Raw genomic sequence first — 16,367 nt, forward strand, 5'->3', positions numbered from 1 at the left:
GTTTTAAGCTTTTAAGCTGCCTTTTAGTTTTATTATTTTCTCCATACACATTCTACAGCACATCCACTTGCTTTGATTTATGTTTTCTCATAAAAAAAAACATTAATCAGCAAGGTCTTTAATATCCATCATTTTGAGGAGCAGTTCTCCTCAATCAGAATGGAAGGTGAAAGCACGCAGAAGAAATCGTCCAATGAGGAGGCTGATCATGACCAGGTAGATCTGTCTCACATGAAGAACTATAACCCTGGTTTTACCAAACTAACCCAGTTTGTGCTCCATTGACTGCAGTTGTGGTGAAGTGTGATTGTATTCAGTGATGCTAACACACTGGCGCTGGCCTTGCCGCGTATCTCAGTGAAACTGCATGTGGCTGATATGCCATCGTCATGTCTTCATCTGGCCTCAAATTCATATTTTAACAGTTTTAAGTTGGGTATGAGTTGGGTCAGTGGCTCAAAGCGTCTTAAGACAGTTGGTCTGAAAACTGAAATCAAATGATTCACATTGCCAGAATGAGTATGACTTCAAGAGGCTGCAACATCCTTCCTTCCTTCTTATCTGCGTCACAGAGTAAGTTTGGCTTAGTTACTAGTTACTCTCTTGGTTACGTGGCATCACTGAGCACTGAACATCGATGATCCTGGACACCAAGCACTAAAGCTGGTTATCATTTGGCCCAGTTATTTATACAGTGACATAGTGAAAACAAGCAGACAACAAATACCCTTACACTTATTCTCAGGTCATATTTTTTTCATGTCCGTGCTGAGCATTGTCTTGAAATTATTCTTCTGTGCTTGAAAAAATTCACTTCCATGCTACATATGCATATATGCCAATACTTTAAACTTCCTTGACACACAAATACAGTAATTACTGTATTCACTTAGCATGTTTGATGGCTTATGCATGAGAAATAACTTACACAAAGGAAAAGTGTATCTCTAGTAAGAAATACAAGTAAAATAATAAAATGAAAATACATTAAAAAAGAATGGGGGGACCAGAGCTATGGCATTACCCATATTAAAAGTGAGAACTTTCAATAAACATTTCTGTTTGCTATTAAGATAAAAAAAAAATCAAGTCCCTGTCAATCACATTATCAAGGAGTATCCTTAATATATAAAGTTCAAGGTTGTGGTAATATTTCTAATATTTTCTTTTTTGAGTTTAATTTGTGAATGATGTGATTTTTATTTATTTATTTCAATATATCTTTCAACTTAATAATGTTTCCTTTGCTGTGTCATTGTGTGAAGTGTGTGTGTGTGTGTGTGTAGTATACTGTAAGCTGCACATAACCATAGAGCTTGAAGAGAGGGACATTTTCAATGTTACATAAATAAATGTGTAATGTTGGCATCATGACGATCATAGTTCCATGTTCTTATTTCCTGTGTTATTTCCATTGACTCTTCTTCCTCCCCTCCTTTCCTTCATCTCAAGGATGAAATGACCAGTGTGAATCGCAGAGGCTCCAAAACCAGTTCTCCAAACAACCAATCAAATGTTTCCAAAAGTGGGGCTCCAGTTTCTTCTCAAGCTGGAGAATCTTCTCAGGACGGTACCTCTATATCAAATACCCCCACATCCTCATGCACACTATCTCCTCATGATGGCGCGTCCACCGGCACAAGTTCCATGTCCAGTCACATGGGTGGATCAGCTTCTGCTACACCTCTGTCTACCACTGCTTCAGATGTGGCCATGGAGTCTGTGGACACTCCTCTGCAGGAACAGGAGGCTTCAGACGGGCTCAACAGGAACCTGGACAGGAGCAGCGGAAAGCCGGAGAGTAATAAGAACATTGCAGCGGTGCAGGAAAAGCAGCAGGGTCAGAGTGGACATGACGGCCAGGAGTCTGCTTCTACTTCTCTCGAAGGTGAAGGTCAATACTGCAACACCTTGAATATCACATTATGTAATCAAACATTTTTCTACCAGTATTTTACTTTTGTCCATATATTTGAAGCTAAGATATTCCTTTCTTCTGGTTTTACTAGACGGAGCAGACAACCTGGAGAAGTCTGAGGTGCAGGCTATCATAGAATCCACTCCTGAACTGGACATGGATCTTGATGGCTGCATAGGAACAAGGTGCGTGACCGGTGGTTAGAGATTTTGTTACTGAAGGAATAAGGCGGGTATTCCTCTCAACCCTAAACTTATGAAAATGTTAAATGCAATATACTGGTATTAATGTTAACTGATATTTAAAAATATTTCAATATTGATACTATATTAAACACATATTGTGTAAATAATCCAGTGCCTCTTAAATCATATACATTCCTGTCCATGGTGATGCTTTTACTGGCTCACACTGCAACGTAGTAGGTATGAGTTGTTACTATTACTATTCTCTTTGAATTAGAACCTTAAGTTTTATTTACAACCCTTGAAAATGAAAGTCCAGCTGCAGAAATGGATATATCCGCTAAATGACATGTAATGTAATGTAATATTGTCAGAAATTATTTTAGCCACGTGACAACCCTTATAGCCATAATAAATAAAATTATCACAGTGCAATATCACATCTCTTCATCATAGTAACACTGTCCTCTGTCTTGCCCCCTCATGTGTCCACCCTCATGTGTCCATGCAGCACACCAGTTAAAGGCGGCATAGAGAATCTAGCATTCGACCGGAACACTGACTCTCTGTTTGAGGAGCTGTCGTCGGCAGGAAACGACCTGATAGGAGACATGGACGAAGGCGCGGACCTGCTGGGTAAGACACTCAAATCTCTCACAATTTACCATGTGGCCACTTTTACAAACGATTCTCTCCCCCTGTCGTTTTCTCTTAATCTACTTTTCTTTGGCTGTCGGGCTTTACCATCCTTGCAGATGAGTTTTCTGGTGTGTATCAGTTAATTCTCTCCAGATTCCCTAGCTCCTTGTGTTTGTTTCCATTGTGACCTTTTTTATGGGTAGAACATATTATTTTGGTGTGAAACAGTGTTACATTTAGGCTAGATAGTTAGGCTAGCAGTTGAAACTATTTAACTCACAGGAAAAGTGAACCATGTTTTATTGAGTCTCATAAACCTCCTTCTCATTTGCATCGTCCATTGCGTGACTCTCAGATTTCAACTTTCTAGGTAAGAATGAAATATGTTCGTGTGTAGAATAGAAATAGGAAACACTTCTTCACAGATGTAATTTTCAATGATATTATTTTATTTTCCCCTTTCACAAGGCAGCTTGTGATTCTTTGTTTGTGTTCACATTATGGCTGATCCTTTTTAGGTATGGGTCGGGAAGTTGAACATCTTATCCATGAGAACACCCAGCTGCTGGAGACCAAGTCAGTGCTTGTTATAATTTTTTTTTTAACCATCTCTGTCTTGTTTATATATGTGGAGAGATAATGACATAAAAAACTGGATGAAAAAGCTCCTTATCATTTTTCTATTCCATGTTCTACTATTTAGACTGTATAGGCTTGTTATTGTGGGTCATTAATGACATATTATCACAAAACTGAAGCGTGAGACCCTGAAACATTAAGTAAGTTGTCAGTTTCATAATGCACCTGCAGTTAAGATTGTGGAGCTGTTATTTTCCTGATCTTATTTGAAAATGTGCACTTCAGAGCACTGATTGGTACAAATGATTAAAATGTAATATTATATGACCTGCCGTTGTCTCTACACTTCTCAAAGAAATATTGACATAATTTTGTCCTTCTCCTGTTGCACTTAATTCTAAAGGTTGATGCAGACAATGAGCTAAATTTTACATCTTCAGGAGGACTAATTAATTAATCTGCTTACCTGCTTCATCTCTAACAATCAGGACAGTGCTGCCACCTTCTGTTTAATGAAGATACGACATGAGAAAACATGCTATCATTCACGATTTCATTCATATATGTGTGTTCAGAAACGCTTTGAATGTGGTGAAAAATGACCTGATCGCTCGCCTGGATGAACTGTCCTGTGAGAAGGAGGTTCTTCGGGGAGAGCTGGATGCTGTCACTCAGGCCAAATCTGTACTTGAGGAGAAGAACAAAGAATTAGAGGAAGAACTGAAGAAGTGAGTTACTTTGGACTTTGGAACACAATAAACAAATCTATTTATCTACTGCTTTAAATATTAGATATACTTTATAGACATGGACGCTGAAAATATTGAAGCTACGTACTCTCTTGCAGGTTTCGAGCAGAGATGGAGGATGCCAAACAGAAAGTCAAGATTGAAAATGAGGATGATGTGAGTCTTTTATCTTTCCAGTGTCAGTTTGGGTATGAATCACAACATTATAGCATATTGAGGTAAAACAATTCTTGCAAGTATTTTTAAACACAACCTAATAAACTCCATAACAGCCAAGTCCTGTCACATTTACCTGAAACGCTTCATAGCATGTGCCATGTATTGTCTACACACATGTACTCTCACAGATGGTTTTGAACAGTGGTTCACTGGTGTCATGCTTGTGTTGTGCCTACAGAGTGATGTGCCTACAGCGCAGAGGAAGCGCTTCACCAGGGTGGAGATGGCCAGGGTCCTGATGGAGAGGAACCAGTACAAGGAGAGACTGATGGAGCTGCAGGAGGCGGTCAGATGGACAGAGATGATAAGGTAAGACAGAAGAAACCAAGGAAAGTAGTGGACAACATGAAGTCATGGCAAATTAATGATCACTTTTATGTACTAACTGTTGTAATCAGATTTTTTTTTATTGAAAGTCTAATTTTGTAAATTATAGCACACTTGCAATAACAATAATAGAAATATGAGGATCTGGATGCATTGAGAAGTTCTGTGCATTTGAATTGCCGATGGGTGAACTGTAGTCGAATCGTGAGGCTAGTGAAGAGTCACAGCTCTAATTCGAAGTGAATTTTCTTTCCCAGGGCGTCGAAGGAGAATCCAGCTCTTCCAGAGAAGAAGAAATCCAGCCTCTGGCAGTTGTAAGCTCCTCTTTTCTCTTCTTTTGTTCTGGTAACTGAACCTCAGTGTGATCACTTTGTTATTTAAGTGTTTCACTGTTCACTTTTCTTTTTGTATTCCATGTTGATTGGTTGTTCTCCAGGATGTAGGTAAATCTCTGACACATTAACATGTGTCTTATCTTGACTGCTTCTGACAACAAACTTGTAACAGAGGAGAGCCAGTCAGGAAACAGTGGCTCTGATCTCAGATCTGAGCTGCCACAGTAGTCTTTTGATTCTTTTATTTGCTGTCTGATTTATATGTTGGGACATTGCACTAGTTTGCTGACTGAGGAACTGAATCTGGTAAAGACTGATATTCTGTCATTTGATCCAGGCTCTCCTTTGTTGAGTTTAACCAGGAATGACTTTGGTTTGGTTTGAAGGACTGTTATCTGGGGGCAGATATTTTGGCTAAGAGGTTGCTTTGCTTATAAGAGAAACAAATTCTGATAAATCCACTGTCTCCTCTGCCCTGTTTCTGTGTGTCCCTCTATATTCTGCCTGGCATTGTGGCGTCTGTGCACAGGAGGTGTGTTGGCAGGGTTACTTTAGTGATGGGAGAGAAGGCAGAGAAATGGGGTTAAACTTAACACTTGAGAAATTAATATTATGTATAGGTTTCAGATGAACACCATCTGTGTCTTAGTATTTAATAGGATTTTGGTAAATCTGTTGCTTCTACTAAAACTGATAGATGCATCATTATATTTCACAGTAGAGTTAGAAGAAAATGAAGAGTGTGGTTTTTTTGCCAGGCCATTTTTGCTGTTTGTCGTTCACTAACATCCTAGTCAGTGCACATTATTAACCTCGCACACCCTGCTCTCCAATAGTCTGAGTGGACATCAGCTCTGATGCTTTGCATTGTGGGCGACAGGTCAATGACTTCATGAGTAGTTACTATCAAAATGAATATTGGTTACCTGCTACCTGTATGCAAGCTGGCATGGTGTATTAGCATGGGGAAGGTCTTTTTACCCTTAAATGTTGATCCCTGCCTTTTGCTGCTGGAGCTACTGCTTTTGTCCACCCCTCTATATGTTTGTTTGTGTGCTTCTTCTTTTTTGTCTTGTCCTCCCCACTTCCCCGCCCTTACACCTCCAGTTTCAGCCGTTTGTTCAGCTCGTCGGGCGGAGCAGCCAAGAAGCCGGCGACGGATGCGGCAGTGAACGTCAAGTACAACGCGCCCACCTCTCAGATTCAGCCATCCGTCAAGAAGAGGAGCACCACCCTGCAGCAGCTGCCAAGTGACAAGAGCAAAGCTTTTGATTTTCTCAATGAGGAGTAAGTCACTCAGGGGAGATAATGATGGTAATATCCGGCACTGTGACCAGGGCATCAAATTCCCATTGACTTTGGAATTTGAAAATCTGATAAAGATTTCATATTTTTATTGTTTATTTCACTCACAGCAACACTGTGTAACTTTTTACCTTAAAAAGCAGCTTCAAATTAGTTTGATTACTAAATGAACAAGGGCATGTAAAAACACACATTAATGCCTTTCATTAATGCCTGCACATCAGTCAACGTGTGATTTTAGTTAAAAAGTTAATTATACACAAAGTGAAATTATTAAAAATAAAACATGAATACACCAAAATATACAGAACTTGAAATAATAAAATAAACATATTTCTATGCCAAATAGAAAACGTAAATGCACATCCCTTTAATCAGCCAACTGATCAATAATATGAGCTCTAATAAATAGCGATGTTATATATTACAGATGAGAAAGAAGCTTCAGTAACTTCTCATCATTGGTTTAGGTTTGGCTGTTAAATTGAAATCCCTTGCACCATGTTGTCAATAATCAGTTCCAATGGATGTGTAACTGTGTCTGTGTATGCTCCCCCCTTGTCTGACTGATCATTACAATCAGACACTGAATTGAGCTTTGTTTTTATAAGAGTTTCAACAAATTACTTTAAGGTTTCTATGGGAACCTTAGAATGGACCCTATTAGCAACTTATATAGGTGTGGTTTTGTCCCTCAGAGTGGCAGCTGATAACGTGGTGTCCAGGCGAGAGCAGAAGAGAGCGCAGTACCAGCAGGTCAAAGCTCACGTCCAGAAGGAGGACGGCAGAGTGCAGGCGTATGGCTGGAGCCTGCCCAAGAAGTCCAAAGTAAGAACATGGGCACCTAGAGGAACTATGTATATTCAGTCTGCTGTTGTGGTTATTGTAGAATTACAATGTGATGTAAACTGTAAGAGAATTAGGATGTCACACAGCAGTGTCGTGTTTTGACTCTGCAGGCAAATGGAGGTCAGGCAGAGAGTAAGATGAAGAATCTGCCTGTTCCTGTCTTCCTCAGACCACTGGATGAGAAGGATGCTTCTATGAAGGTAATTTCAATATTTATTATTGTGTATTGCATGGAATTATGGTTCATTTTAATTGTCTTAGCTATGATTGTTTCTTAGCTGTGCTGCATATCTCTCAATAGTTTCTTTGTATTTTAGGAATGCATTGTCATGTCTCACTGTAATCTCATTGTATTTGACTGCATGTCTGTGCTGTAGCTGTGGTGTGCTGCCGGTGTGAATCTCTCCGGAGGTAAAACCAGAGACGGAGGTTCGATCGTAGGAGCCAGTGTGTTCTACAGTGATGTGCCTGGACCTGAGAGTCCCAAAAAGAAGAATGGGTCTCAGAGCAGCCTGGACAAACTGGATCAAGACCTCAAAGTACACACACACACACACACATTCCTGCTTGTTTCAGTACAGCGTTTCCTTCATGAAAGAATTAAACCCATCATACCTGAATACTTAGAGTATCAAGTTTATTTTTTAAACAAGGAACCTTTGTTCAAAAAACATGTGACTTAATTTTTACCTGGAGTAGGCTGAGATGCATCATTCGTCTTTATATACAGTCTTTGTCACATTCATGCAATTTTTTCATGTTAACAAAACTCCTCCACATATAAAATCTGTTGCAGGAGCAGCAGATGGAGTTTCGGCAGCAGGAGGAGTTATCATCACTGGTGTGGATCTGTACCAGCACCCAGTCCACCACTAAAGCTGTTGTCATTGATGCTAACCAACCTGGAAACATACTGGAGAGCTTCTTTGTTTGTGACTCCCATGTCCTATGCATCGCCAGCGTTCCAGGTGAGTGGATGAATATACGTGCATCCCGGTTGTGCTACCAAGTCACTAACATTCTCCTGAAATTATCAGGAGGGGCTGTGTGTGAAAATGTCCAAGCTGTGTTTTTCATATGTGAAGTCAAATTGGCAATTTACAGTGGGTCTGGTAATTTTCCAGAGTTCATTCTGAAAATGGCTGCAGTGGAAGAGATGGTTTATTACTGATACTTGGGTGAATAAGTTGTTTTGCCTTCAGTGGCCCACAGAGGAACTGCATTAGCTCTGGGGGACAGCATGCTTTCCATATTTATTTGCTTGTTTATATTTAGGTGCAAGAGAGACTGACTACCCAGCTGGTGAGGAAGTACCTCCAAACTCTGAGGCAGGACCAGTGGGAGATGGCAGCTCATTAGCAACCAACAGCAGCTCTGCAGGTGAAGACGGCGTGCTCGGAGGCATCACTGTCGTGGGCTGTGTGGCTGAAGGATCAGCCGCTATTCCTCAGACAGCAGATAGCCCTGGAAAAGATGGAGAAACTGGTAATGTGTTAGCATCCACAAGTGACAAAATAACCTGTAAATCGAACACAAATATGAGTCGACAGAGTTTGCTGAGAGATGATGATCTCTGTAGAATCCAGAACAGCAGAAGAAGCCACCGAGGCGACCGAGGCCAGCGCAGGGCACGCTGACCACAGAGAAACCCTGAGGGGTGTCTACACCGAGCACATCTTCACCGATCCACTGGGAGCTAAGCCCACAGCAGAGGCTCCAGCCAACTACACTCAGAGGTAACATCGGGTGGCCCATTACCCAGCACAGAGTTATCACACTTCAGTCTGTCCAATAAAACTGTTTTATCAGTGCAGCCATAAATATCCACTGAGGAACACCATCAAATCATTGTAAAACATTTACTTGGTTCATGAATCACATTTAAATATTTGTTTCGTAGTAAAATATCACTGCAGGGCATTTAACCTTCAAGCCAAACTGTGTGGGTGTGTCTGAGTAACATTGCATCAGATACAAAACCTGTGAAAAAACGATAAAAACACTGTCTGTCATGGAATATAACATCAAATAACTATATTTGCTCAAATGATTATGCTATTACATTAGCAATATATCAGTGTTATAAAATGGTTTGAAAATGATGACAATAATATAATTTATCACATTTACTGGGCCAAGAATGTATCATCCAACAAGATTTTTTAGCGCCTACCTACCTTACTATTTTTCATTATAATTATTATTATAAAGACATTCATATCCTAGCAAAATTGGTATTGTACAATGAAATATCCTTCTCCGAATCGATGTTGAATCCAATTAAGAGCTTGTGAACCTAAGTTCAAAACTTTTCAAAATAAAAGCTATGAAATTCAGCTTGATATAAAGCATTGCCAAACGAAACAACCGTTGTGCTTTTACCTAGAAGACAAATTTCCAAAGAGGAAGTGATTTTAAGAATGTCGTGGCCATGGCAGAGATGAGCACCTGTGACACTTGTGACACACATTAAATGTGTGGGGAAAATACTTGATTCAATTGAGCATGAATATAAATCAGCACAGAAAAGACAGTTAACTCTCATAGTAATAGATGTGATGTTGTCTCTGACCAGGGAGAGTGATCTGTTGAAAGATGGTGTAAGTTCAAACCCCACAGCAGAGGAGCAGGACCTGATGAGAGAGGAGGCTCAAAAGATGAGTAGCGTCCTGCCCACCATGTGGCTGGGGGCACAGAATGGATGGTGAGTGTGATTTCTTTTGGGATTTCTTCTTCTGTCCAACACATTTCTGTAAGTGTCCAGATTTCAAGAAATCTGATGACTGAGAAAGTTTTTCTGACTCTAGTGTGTACGTTCACTCCTCTGTGGCCCAGTGGAAGAAGTGTCTCCATTCCATAAAGCTGAAGGACTCTGTGCTCGGCATAGTGTGAGTATACTGAAATGATTGACAACTGTGAGCTTTACACATGTGGCCCATTACTTCATTTAAACCTCTGATCTCTGAAAACACGCGTTTCTGTCCCACAGACATGTGAAAGGACGTGTACTGGTCGGCCTCTCCGATGGCACTCTAGCCATATTCCACAGAGGAGTGGGTGAGTGGACATGAGCTGTGACTCTTAAAACATGATGTAAAGATGTCAGTCAGTAAAGATTTATGTAAATGAGGCTTGGGGACACATTTCATCAATTTGAAATATTTAAAAAACCTATATTATTCGAATGCTGTTATTACCATTAAAATGTAAAGTATTTAAGAAATATGTTGTTTCTGCGACTCGGCTGGAAATATTGAAACAGAGATTGAAGATTCTTGACTGCCCTACAACACAGTGGGTGACTGGGACTCAGGAGGGAGAGCAGGTCGTTTGATCCCTGGTTCTTTAGTCTGCTCGCTGTATCTCATCTGGTCGAGGGGATGCTGAACCCTAAAATAACCTCTGGCAGCTGTCCCATCAGTGTATGGATGGTGTGTAATAGAAAATGTGCTGTGTATAGAAGCACTGTATTAATGTGTGTGTGTGTGTGTGTGTACCTTCCATCAGATGGACAGTGGGACCTGACAAACTACCACCTGATTGACTTGGGGAGACCGCACCACTCCATCCGCTGTATGACTATTGTACATGACAAGGTGTGGTGTGGCTACAGGAACAAGATTTACGTGGTGCAGCCCAAAGCCATGAAGATCGAGGTATGGTCAGATTCACCCTTTGAATGTAGAATGTTTGATGAGTGTTAGACACAGACACTGAGTTGAAACGAGAACCTTCGCTGTGCTTTTATCAAAGACATCTTTTTCACAGCAAGTATTTAGAAAACATGAAGAATAGCTCAGTCAATCTCCAATGTTCAGCAAAATTTTAAAACAGAGTTTGGTGTATTTGTTACCGCAGCAGCTCTTCTGCTTCAGGAAGCAATGGATCATGGGTAATATTAACATTAATATTGAGTGGGACTACACAGCCAGAGCTCTGGTGGACAGATTGACAGACTTGTTCGCTCAATAACAGTTTTTACAGAATGAATGATCATCACTTGTGGCTGCAGAGGGCGCTGTTGCTCAGTAAAAGTTCCATCGTGTTTTAAGCGGCGGACGTCAGGATTCCTTCCTGCCCTTTTCTTTAATCACACGTCTCTTGTCTGCTCGTTCTCCGTCCTCTGCAGAAGTCATTTGACGCCCACCCTCGTGCGGACAGTCAGGTGCGCCAGCTGGCCTGGGACGGTGATGGGATCTGGGTGTCCATCAGGCTGGACTCCACTCTCAGGCTGTTCCACGCTCACACCTACCAACACCTCCAGGATGTCGACATTGAGCCCTACGTCAGCAAGATGCTGGGTCAGTTCACTTCCTGTTATCAAGGTGGTTTTACAGACTTTTTCCTCTTTAAATCTGGTTTTGAATGTGTTTTTAATTCCTGTTTCTCAGGTACGGGGAAACTTGGCTTCTCATTTGTGCGGATCACAGCTCTCACGGTGTCATGTAATCGTCTGTGGATCGGCACTGGAAACGGAGTCATCATCTCCATCCCTCTAACGGACTGTAAGTTCAAGAGCTGGGATATTTCTTAGTAAATAATTGTTTACATTTTTGACCAAAGGACGCACATAAACAATTGCACATCACAATTTATATCTCTCTTTCTTTCTAGAGAAACACTTAAGTGGTCAACTGTAAAGAATAGAGAATAAACTATAAACACTTTCTAGCCATAAAACAGTTTTTATTCCTTTGAATATGAAAACCCCCTTTTTCAATGTGTATGACCGTTAATAGATATGTTTCATATTATATAGTGAAGTGAACTGTTGATAATCTCCTATTTAGACAGAAATCTAATATATTCATCACAATGAAAGTGTTTTAACAGAATAAATTGTCCCATGTACACATTATCTCTGAGCTGGATTAGGTAAATTCAGGACTCTGAGTTAACTCTCTCACACTCACTGTTTCATTAGCAGCCACCAAGGCAACAAAGGCAGCAGGTAACCAACCAGGAAGTGTAGTCCGTGTCTATGGCGACGACAGCGGCGACAAAGTGACAGCAGGGACATTCGTTCCATACTGCTCCATGGCTCATGCTCAGCTCTGTTTCCATGGTCACCGGGATGCTGTCAAGTTCTTCACTGCTGTCCCAGGTAATGAACCATGCATTTTGCTGATATATACTCTGTCATTTACTTACCACCAGGATTTTTCTAAGCCATACGATGACAGTGTGAAAGTCCCTTGGTCGTCTGTATCTGTCTCGTAATACAAGGCTTTGCTCCAACACTGCTGAGCTTCTCATAATTTCAGATTAATGAGCAGCTGAGATCAGTTAATTTTACGATGAGAAGAGCTGAATGTGATCAGCAGAAAAACACAATGTGGATATTTCTGGTGTTCTTCACAGTTTGTGTGTCTGTCCACTCAGGTCACGCAGTTCCATCTGCGTCCTGTGGAGGAGAAGCAGGAGGTGACAGGGCAGCAGATGCCTCATCTCAGGAAGGAACCAAGTCTATGTTGGTGATGAGTGGAGGAGAAGGTTACATAGACTTTAGAATGGGTGAGTTTACGACATGAAAAGTTATTATTTATAATAATTACATTGCTGCTGTAGATTTGGGAGAACATGCCGCCTCTGTGTGTCTTTAGGTGACGAGGAGGGCGAGGCAGAGGAAGGAGAGGATGCCCCGATGAAACTGCAGCCCTTCCTGGCCAAAGCCGAGCGCAGCCACCTTATCGTGTGGCAGGTCCTTGGAAACGAGGACTGAAGTCTGACCCTTGACCCCTGATGCCCAATTTGCCTTTTTCTTCTCAAACCTGCAGCAGCGGAGGAGGAGTTCAGGGGAGCGACTGCCCTCTGCAGCCGCAGGTTTAATCAGCACTTTTTTCCTCCTCCTCCTCAAACCTGAACAATAAGCGTGAAACAAGCAAAAACTGCTCTGAGAGCTTTTTCTCTTTGGTAAACTGGAGTGGAGCAGTTCAAACACAAACTGCATGGTATTGTTTTATTATTACTTGTTTTCTGTTTTGTTTTAAGCAGTTGAATATCAATCTGTTTGTCTTTTAATATAATTTGAGGTAAAGCTGTTGACTACACAACCAATACTTTGCTTTTGTTACATTTGATCAGCAAATACACCCAGGTTCCCTCCACTCAGTCCAGTTACTGTGTGCTGATGCTCAATCAGTTGTCGAAAACAAAAGATAATCACCCGTAAGTTCCCTTGTTGCCCTTTGATAAAGTAAGACTGGGGCTGTCGTGTGTGTGTGTGTGTGTGTGTGTGTGTGTGTGTGTGTGTGTGTGTGTGTGTGTGTGTGTGTGTGTGTGTGTGTGTGTGTGTGTGTGTGTGTGTGTGTGTGTGTGTGTGTGTGTGTGTGTGTGTGTGTGTGTGTGTGTGGGAGCCAATCGTGTGTTTTTTTTGGGTGAATCTCTTTAAATTTCATGTTAATTAGTTTTTTCCTTTGAGTCAAGATATTTAATCAATCGCCTGTTGTCTTTGGGTCAGGATTAGTTTAACTCACATGCAACACGTCAAGTTTAATCTGGTTAGTGGTGAGCAGGAGGTGGATGAGTATTAATCTAAATATTCAAGATGAAATCATTGTAGTTTATGTCTCTCATGGATTAACATTCCTTTCGAGTCACAGAGCATTTTTATGAAAGACACTTGCAGTCTCATCCTCTTTGTGGTCCTGAGATGATGAACTGTAAAAAATAAAAAAGACCCTCTGACTTTACCTAGCGCCATCGTCAGGTCAAAAAGTACATTTAGCCATTATTTGAATTAATGATCAAATGTTCATACTTATGGATATGGACAAACAAACAGCATTGAAAACATAACCTCATTGAAAGAACTAGAATTACTAGTAACTACGTTTTCTATCATCACAATCTGTGCATTAATGAAAAATGCCCTCGCAGTGTTAAGAAAAATCTTTAAATGCTAAACATTGTAAACATCCCCACTAAACACTGACACGCCAGATGTTTCATCGTGAGCATGCTGGCAGCTTCACACAGGCGGTAGCTGTTGACTCAGTCTTACCCAGACATCACTAGGTTTTTATTTTCCACAAAATCTGATGCTCTGTGTCTTGAATGAAATGATCATACATGAGAAGCACCCACTGGTGTTACAGGATCAGTAGCAGTTAGCTTTTTAATCATCAAAACTCCAGCTGCTGTAAACCATGACATACTCAATCCCCCCTTCATATAGGATACTATTTAATCCAATATTAAACACGAGGATGCTATCAACCCTCTGCTGCTCGTCTACCCGTCAGCTCCAGCTAGTAGACTCTTTAAAATCTGCCTTAGGTGTCGAGGTTTGAAAGCACTGAGATTACAGGCTACTTCAGGTGTGACAGAGTATTTATTTTTCTTGAAAGAATGTCACGTTTGCTACCAAAGGTTAAAGAACCAGAGATCGACAGTTTGCTGAAACAATAACTGTGTCGCTTCTAACACAGCCCTTCTCTGCAGTGTCCCTGTAGATAACACGAGAGATTGTTTTGTAACTGAAATCCCAGCGTAGAGATGAGATATATTTTTAGACTTTCTTATTTGAAAATTGAAATATTTTGCGGTTGCGAGAGAAGAGAATGTGTTGGACCTGTTACTATAAGAGGATTAAACAAGCCGTCACACTGAGCGTTACACAACCTCCCCTCTAATCCTCATCTCGGCATTTTAGAGGTCAAATCTTTTTTGTTTTTGTAGCCTCGCTCTGCCCCTCCTTGTTGATGACAATGTTTATTTTACTTTCTCAGTGATATCCCCTCCTAATAGAAAACTGATGATTTCAGAAAATGTTTTAATCCTATTTTTACGTTTGATTTTTTTTTTTTTGTATCTTTAAGACTGTCCTCTTTGAGAGTACAGTGCACAAGCTGTTTGTTCGAGACTGTTTTCTGGCCTCTGTTTACCAGTACACTGCACTGGTATGTTGTGTTGTTTTGTCCTCTTTGTATTGAACAGTATCAAAGAGGCCTGTCCTCATCGTTTGTGAGTGTGTGAGAGAGAGAGTGTGTGTGTGTGTGTGCGTGTACATGTACGTGTGTGTGTGCGTGTGTGTGTGTGTCTGTCTGTCTTCTCTCCAGGAGAGGAGAGAAATATTATGTTTAGCCATTTCAGTATTTATTTACAATGATTGAGCCTTTGCAATTCAGAATGTATCTTTGTACATTGAATATGAATATATATATATATGATTATATATGTATGAACCATGAAAATGGCTTGAGTTTATTGTTTTGACAACAGTTGTCGCTGCTGTTGGAATGATGAGTTTGTTTTGTAGGGGGTAACTTTCTCAGCTATGCACTATGTCTCTGAGAAGAGAGGACGAGGAGTGGGTCGGGGGTCGCTTTGTGCCTGTTTTTCAAAGTAGAGACTCTGCAGCCTGTCCACACTGACACAATCAGTTTCATTGTCTCCGATGCAGGACAAACAAACCAAACTGAACTTCAGGCAATGAAAAGGAAACGCCCATCACAACATGCAGGGGTCGTCCCTCTCACCCGCTCATGCTCGCCTGTGACTCGGCAGTTGCTCCCCCTGTCCTTCGTCGGCAGTACAAACACCATCTTGTACATCTGCAGCATTTCTAGCCTTACTTATTTTTAACATTTAATTAAAGCAAATTTTGTGGGCTAATTTTTTGTGTTCTTGTTAAATTTGTGATGCAGAAACATCCAGGGGTAGAACAAACAATATTGTCAGTGATGACACTAAGAACTCATTCTATTCAACAGTCTCAGTAACATGTGGCAGTGAGGCAGCGCAACCAGCATTCATTTTATATTGTTTTTTATTTGAACCTGTGATTTCACTGTCACCTACTGAGACATGTCAAAATGTCTTCTGGGAAAAATCTCTACCTTTGATCATGTGTGACTAAAAGCAACGTTACCAGTTAAACCAGGCTAACCTCATTAAACCATTTTCTGTAAAGCTTGTCCACACTACTGACAATTTTTTGGGAACTGATATTCTCCCCTTTAATTAAAAAATATCTCTGTCCACATGATCTTTGTTATACAAAATATTTCTCTCCAGACAAGAAAAAGAGAAATGCTCAAACAAGCATGCTTGGCCAGTAGGTGGCGATATCGCACCCAGATGAGGTAGCAGTCTTAAGTGTTACCTCAGGGTTCAATCACCAGTGTTAACGCCCTTCTGTTCGGACACATATTGGTGGTCACAGAGCTTTACTGCACAGTTTTCTCAATACATCACCTATAAACTGACACCAGCAAAGTCTGCAGGGAAATTTCATGTCCGATAATTTGCCCAAGGACAC

General features: G+C 40.8%; 1 protein-coding gene across 7 annotated transcripts in view; it reads left to right on the forward strand.

Moving 5' to 3' along the window:
* spag9b (sperm associated antigen 9b) overlaps nucleotides 1–15,721 on the forward strand; it is a 35,439-nt gene extending 19,718 nt beyond the window's left edge. For 2 of the 7 annotated variants that reach the window (XM_020083252.2, XM_020083254.2), the window contains 24 exons: nucleotides 1,453–1,888; nucleotides 2,010–2,103; nucleotides 2,615–2,739; nucleotides 3,261–3,318; nucleotides 3,897–4,049; nucleotides 4,169–4,226; nucleotides 4,468–4,598; nucleotides 4,874–4,930; nucleotides 6,059–6,238; nucleotides 6,955–7,084; nucleotides 7,216–7,305; nucleotides 7,483–7,644; nucleotides 7,902–8,073; nucleotides 8,381–8,590; nucleotides 8,685–8,841; nucleotides 9,681–9,809; nucleotides 9,913–9,993; nucleotides 10,095–10,162; nucleotides 10,613–10,761; nucleotides 11,235–11,406; nucleotides 11,497–11,610; nucleotides 12,030–12,209; nucleotides 12,488–12,619; nucleotides 12,709–15,721. In XM_020083252.2, coding sequence (XP_019938811.2) covers nucleotides 1,453–1,888; nucleotides 2,010–2,103; nucleotides 2,615–2,739; nucleotides 3,261–3,318; nucleotides 3,897–4,049; nucleotides 4,169–4,226; nucleotides 4,468–4,598; nucleotides 4,874–4,930; nucleotides 6,059–6,238; nucleotides 6,955–7,084; nucleotides 7,216–7,305; nucleotides 7,483–7,644; nucleotides 7,902–8,073; nucleotides 8,381–8,590; nucleotides 8,685–8,841; nucleotides 9,681–9,809; nucleotides 9,913–9,993; nucleotides 10,095–10,162; nucleotides 10,613–10,761; nucleotides 11,235–11,406; nucleotides 11,497–11,610; nucleotides 12,030–12,209; nucleotides 12,488–12,619; nucleotides 12,709–12,827 — 3,357 coding nt within the window. In that variant the 3' untranslated portion in view covers nucleotides 12,828–15,721. Of the gene's footprint in view, nucleotides 1–144; nucleotides 217–1,452; nucleotides 1,889–2,009; nucleotides 2,104–2,614; nucleotides 2,740–3,260; nucleotides 3,319–3,896; nucleotides 4,050–4,168; nucleotides 4,227–4,467; nucleotides 4,599–4,873; nucleotides 4,932–6,056; nucleotides 6,239–6,954; nucleotides 7,085–7,215; nucleotides 7,306–7,482; nucleotides 7,645–7,901; nucleotides 8,074–8,380; nucleotides 8,591–8,684; nucleotides 8,842–9,680; nucleotides 9,810–9,912; nucleotides 9,994–10,094; nucleotides 10,163–10,612; nucleotides 10,762–11,234; nucleotides 11,407–11,496; nucleotides 11,611–12,029; nucleotides 12,210–12,487; nucleotides 12,620–12,708 lie in introns of all 7 variants that reach the window. The other 5 variants (XM_069517118.1, XM_020083251.2, XM_020083250.2 and 2 more) reach the window with 5 other exon arrangements.
* Nucleotides 15,722–16,367: the final 646 nt, after the last annotated feature.

Source organism: Paralichthys olivaceus, chromosome 21 (assembly GCF_024713975.1).
Source record: "Paralichthys olivaceus isolate ysfri-2021 chromosome 21, ASM2471397v2, whole genome shotgun sequence".
In the NCBI taxonomy this organism is placed as follows: Eukaryota; Metazoa; Chordata; class Actinopteri; order Pleuronectiformes; family Paralichthyidae; genus Paralichthys; species Paralichthys olivaceus.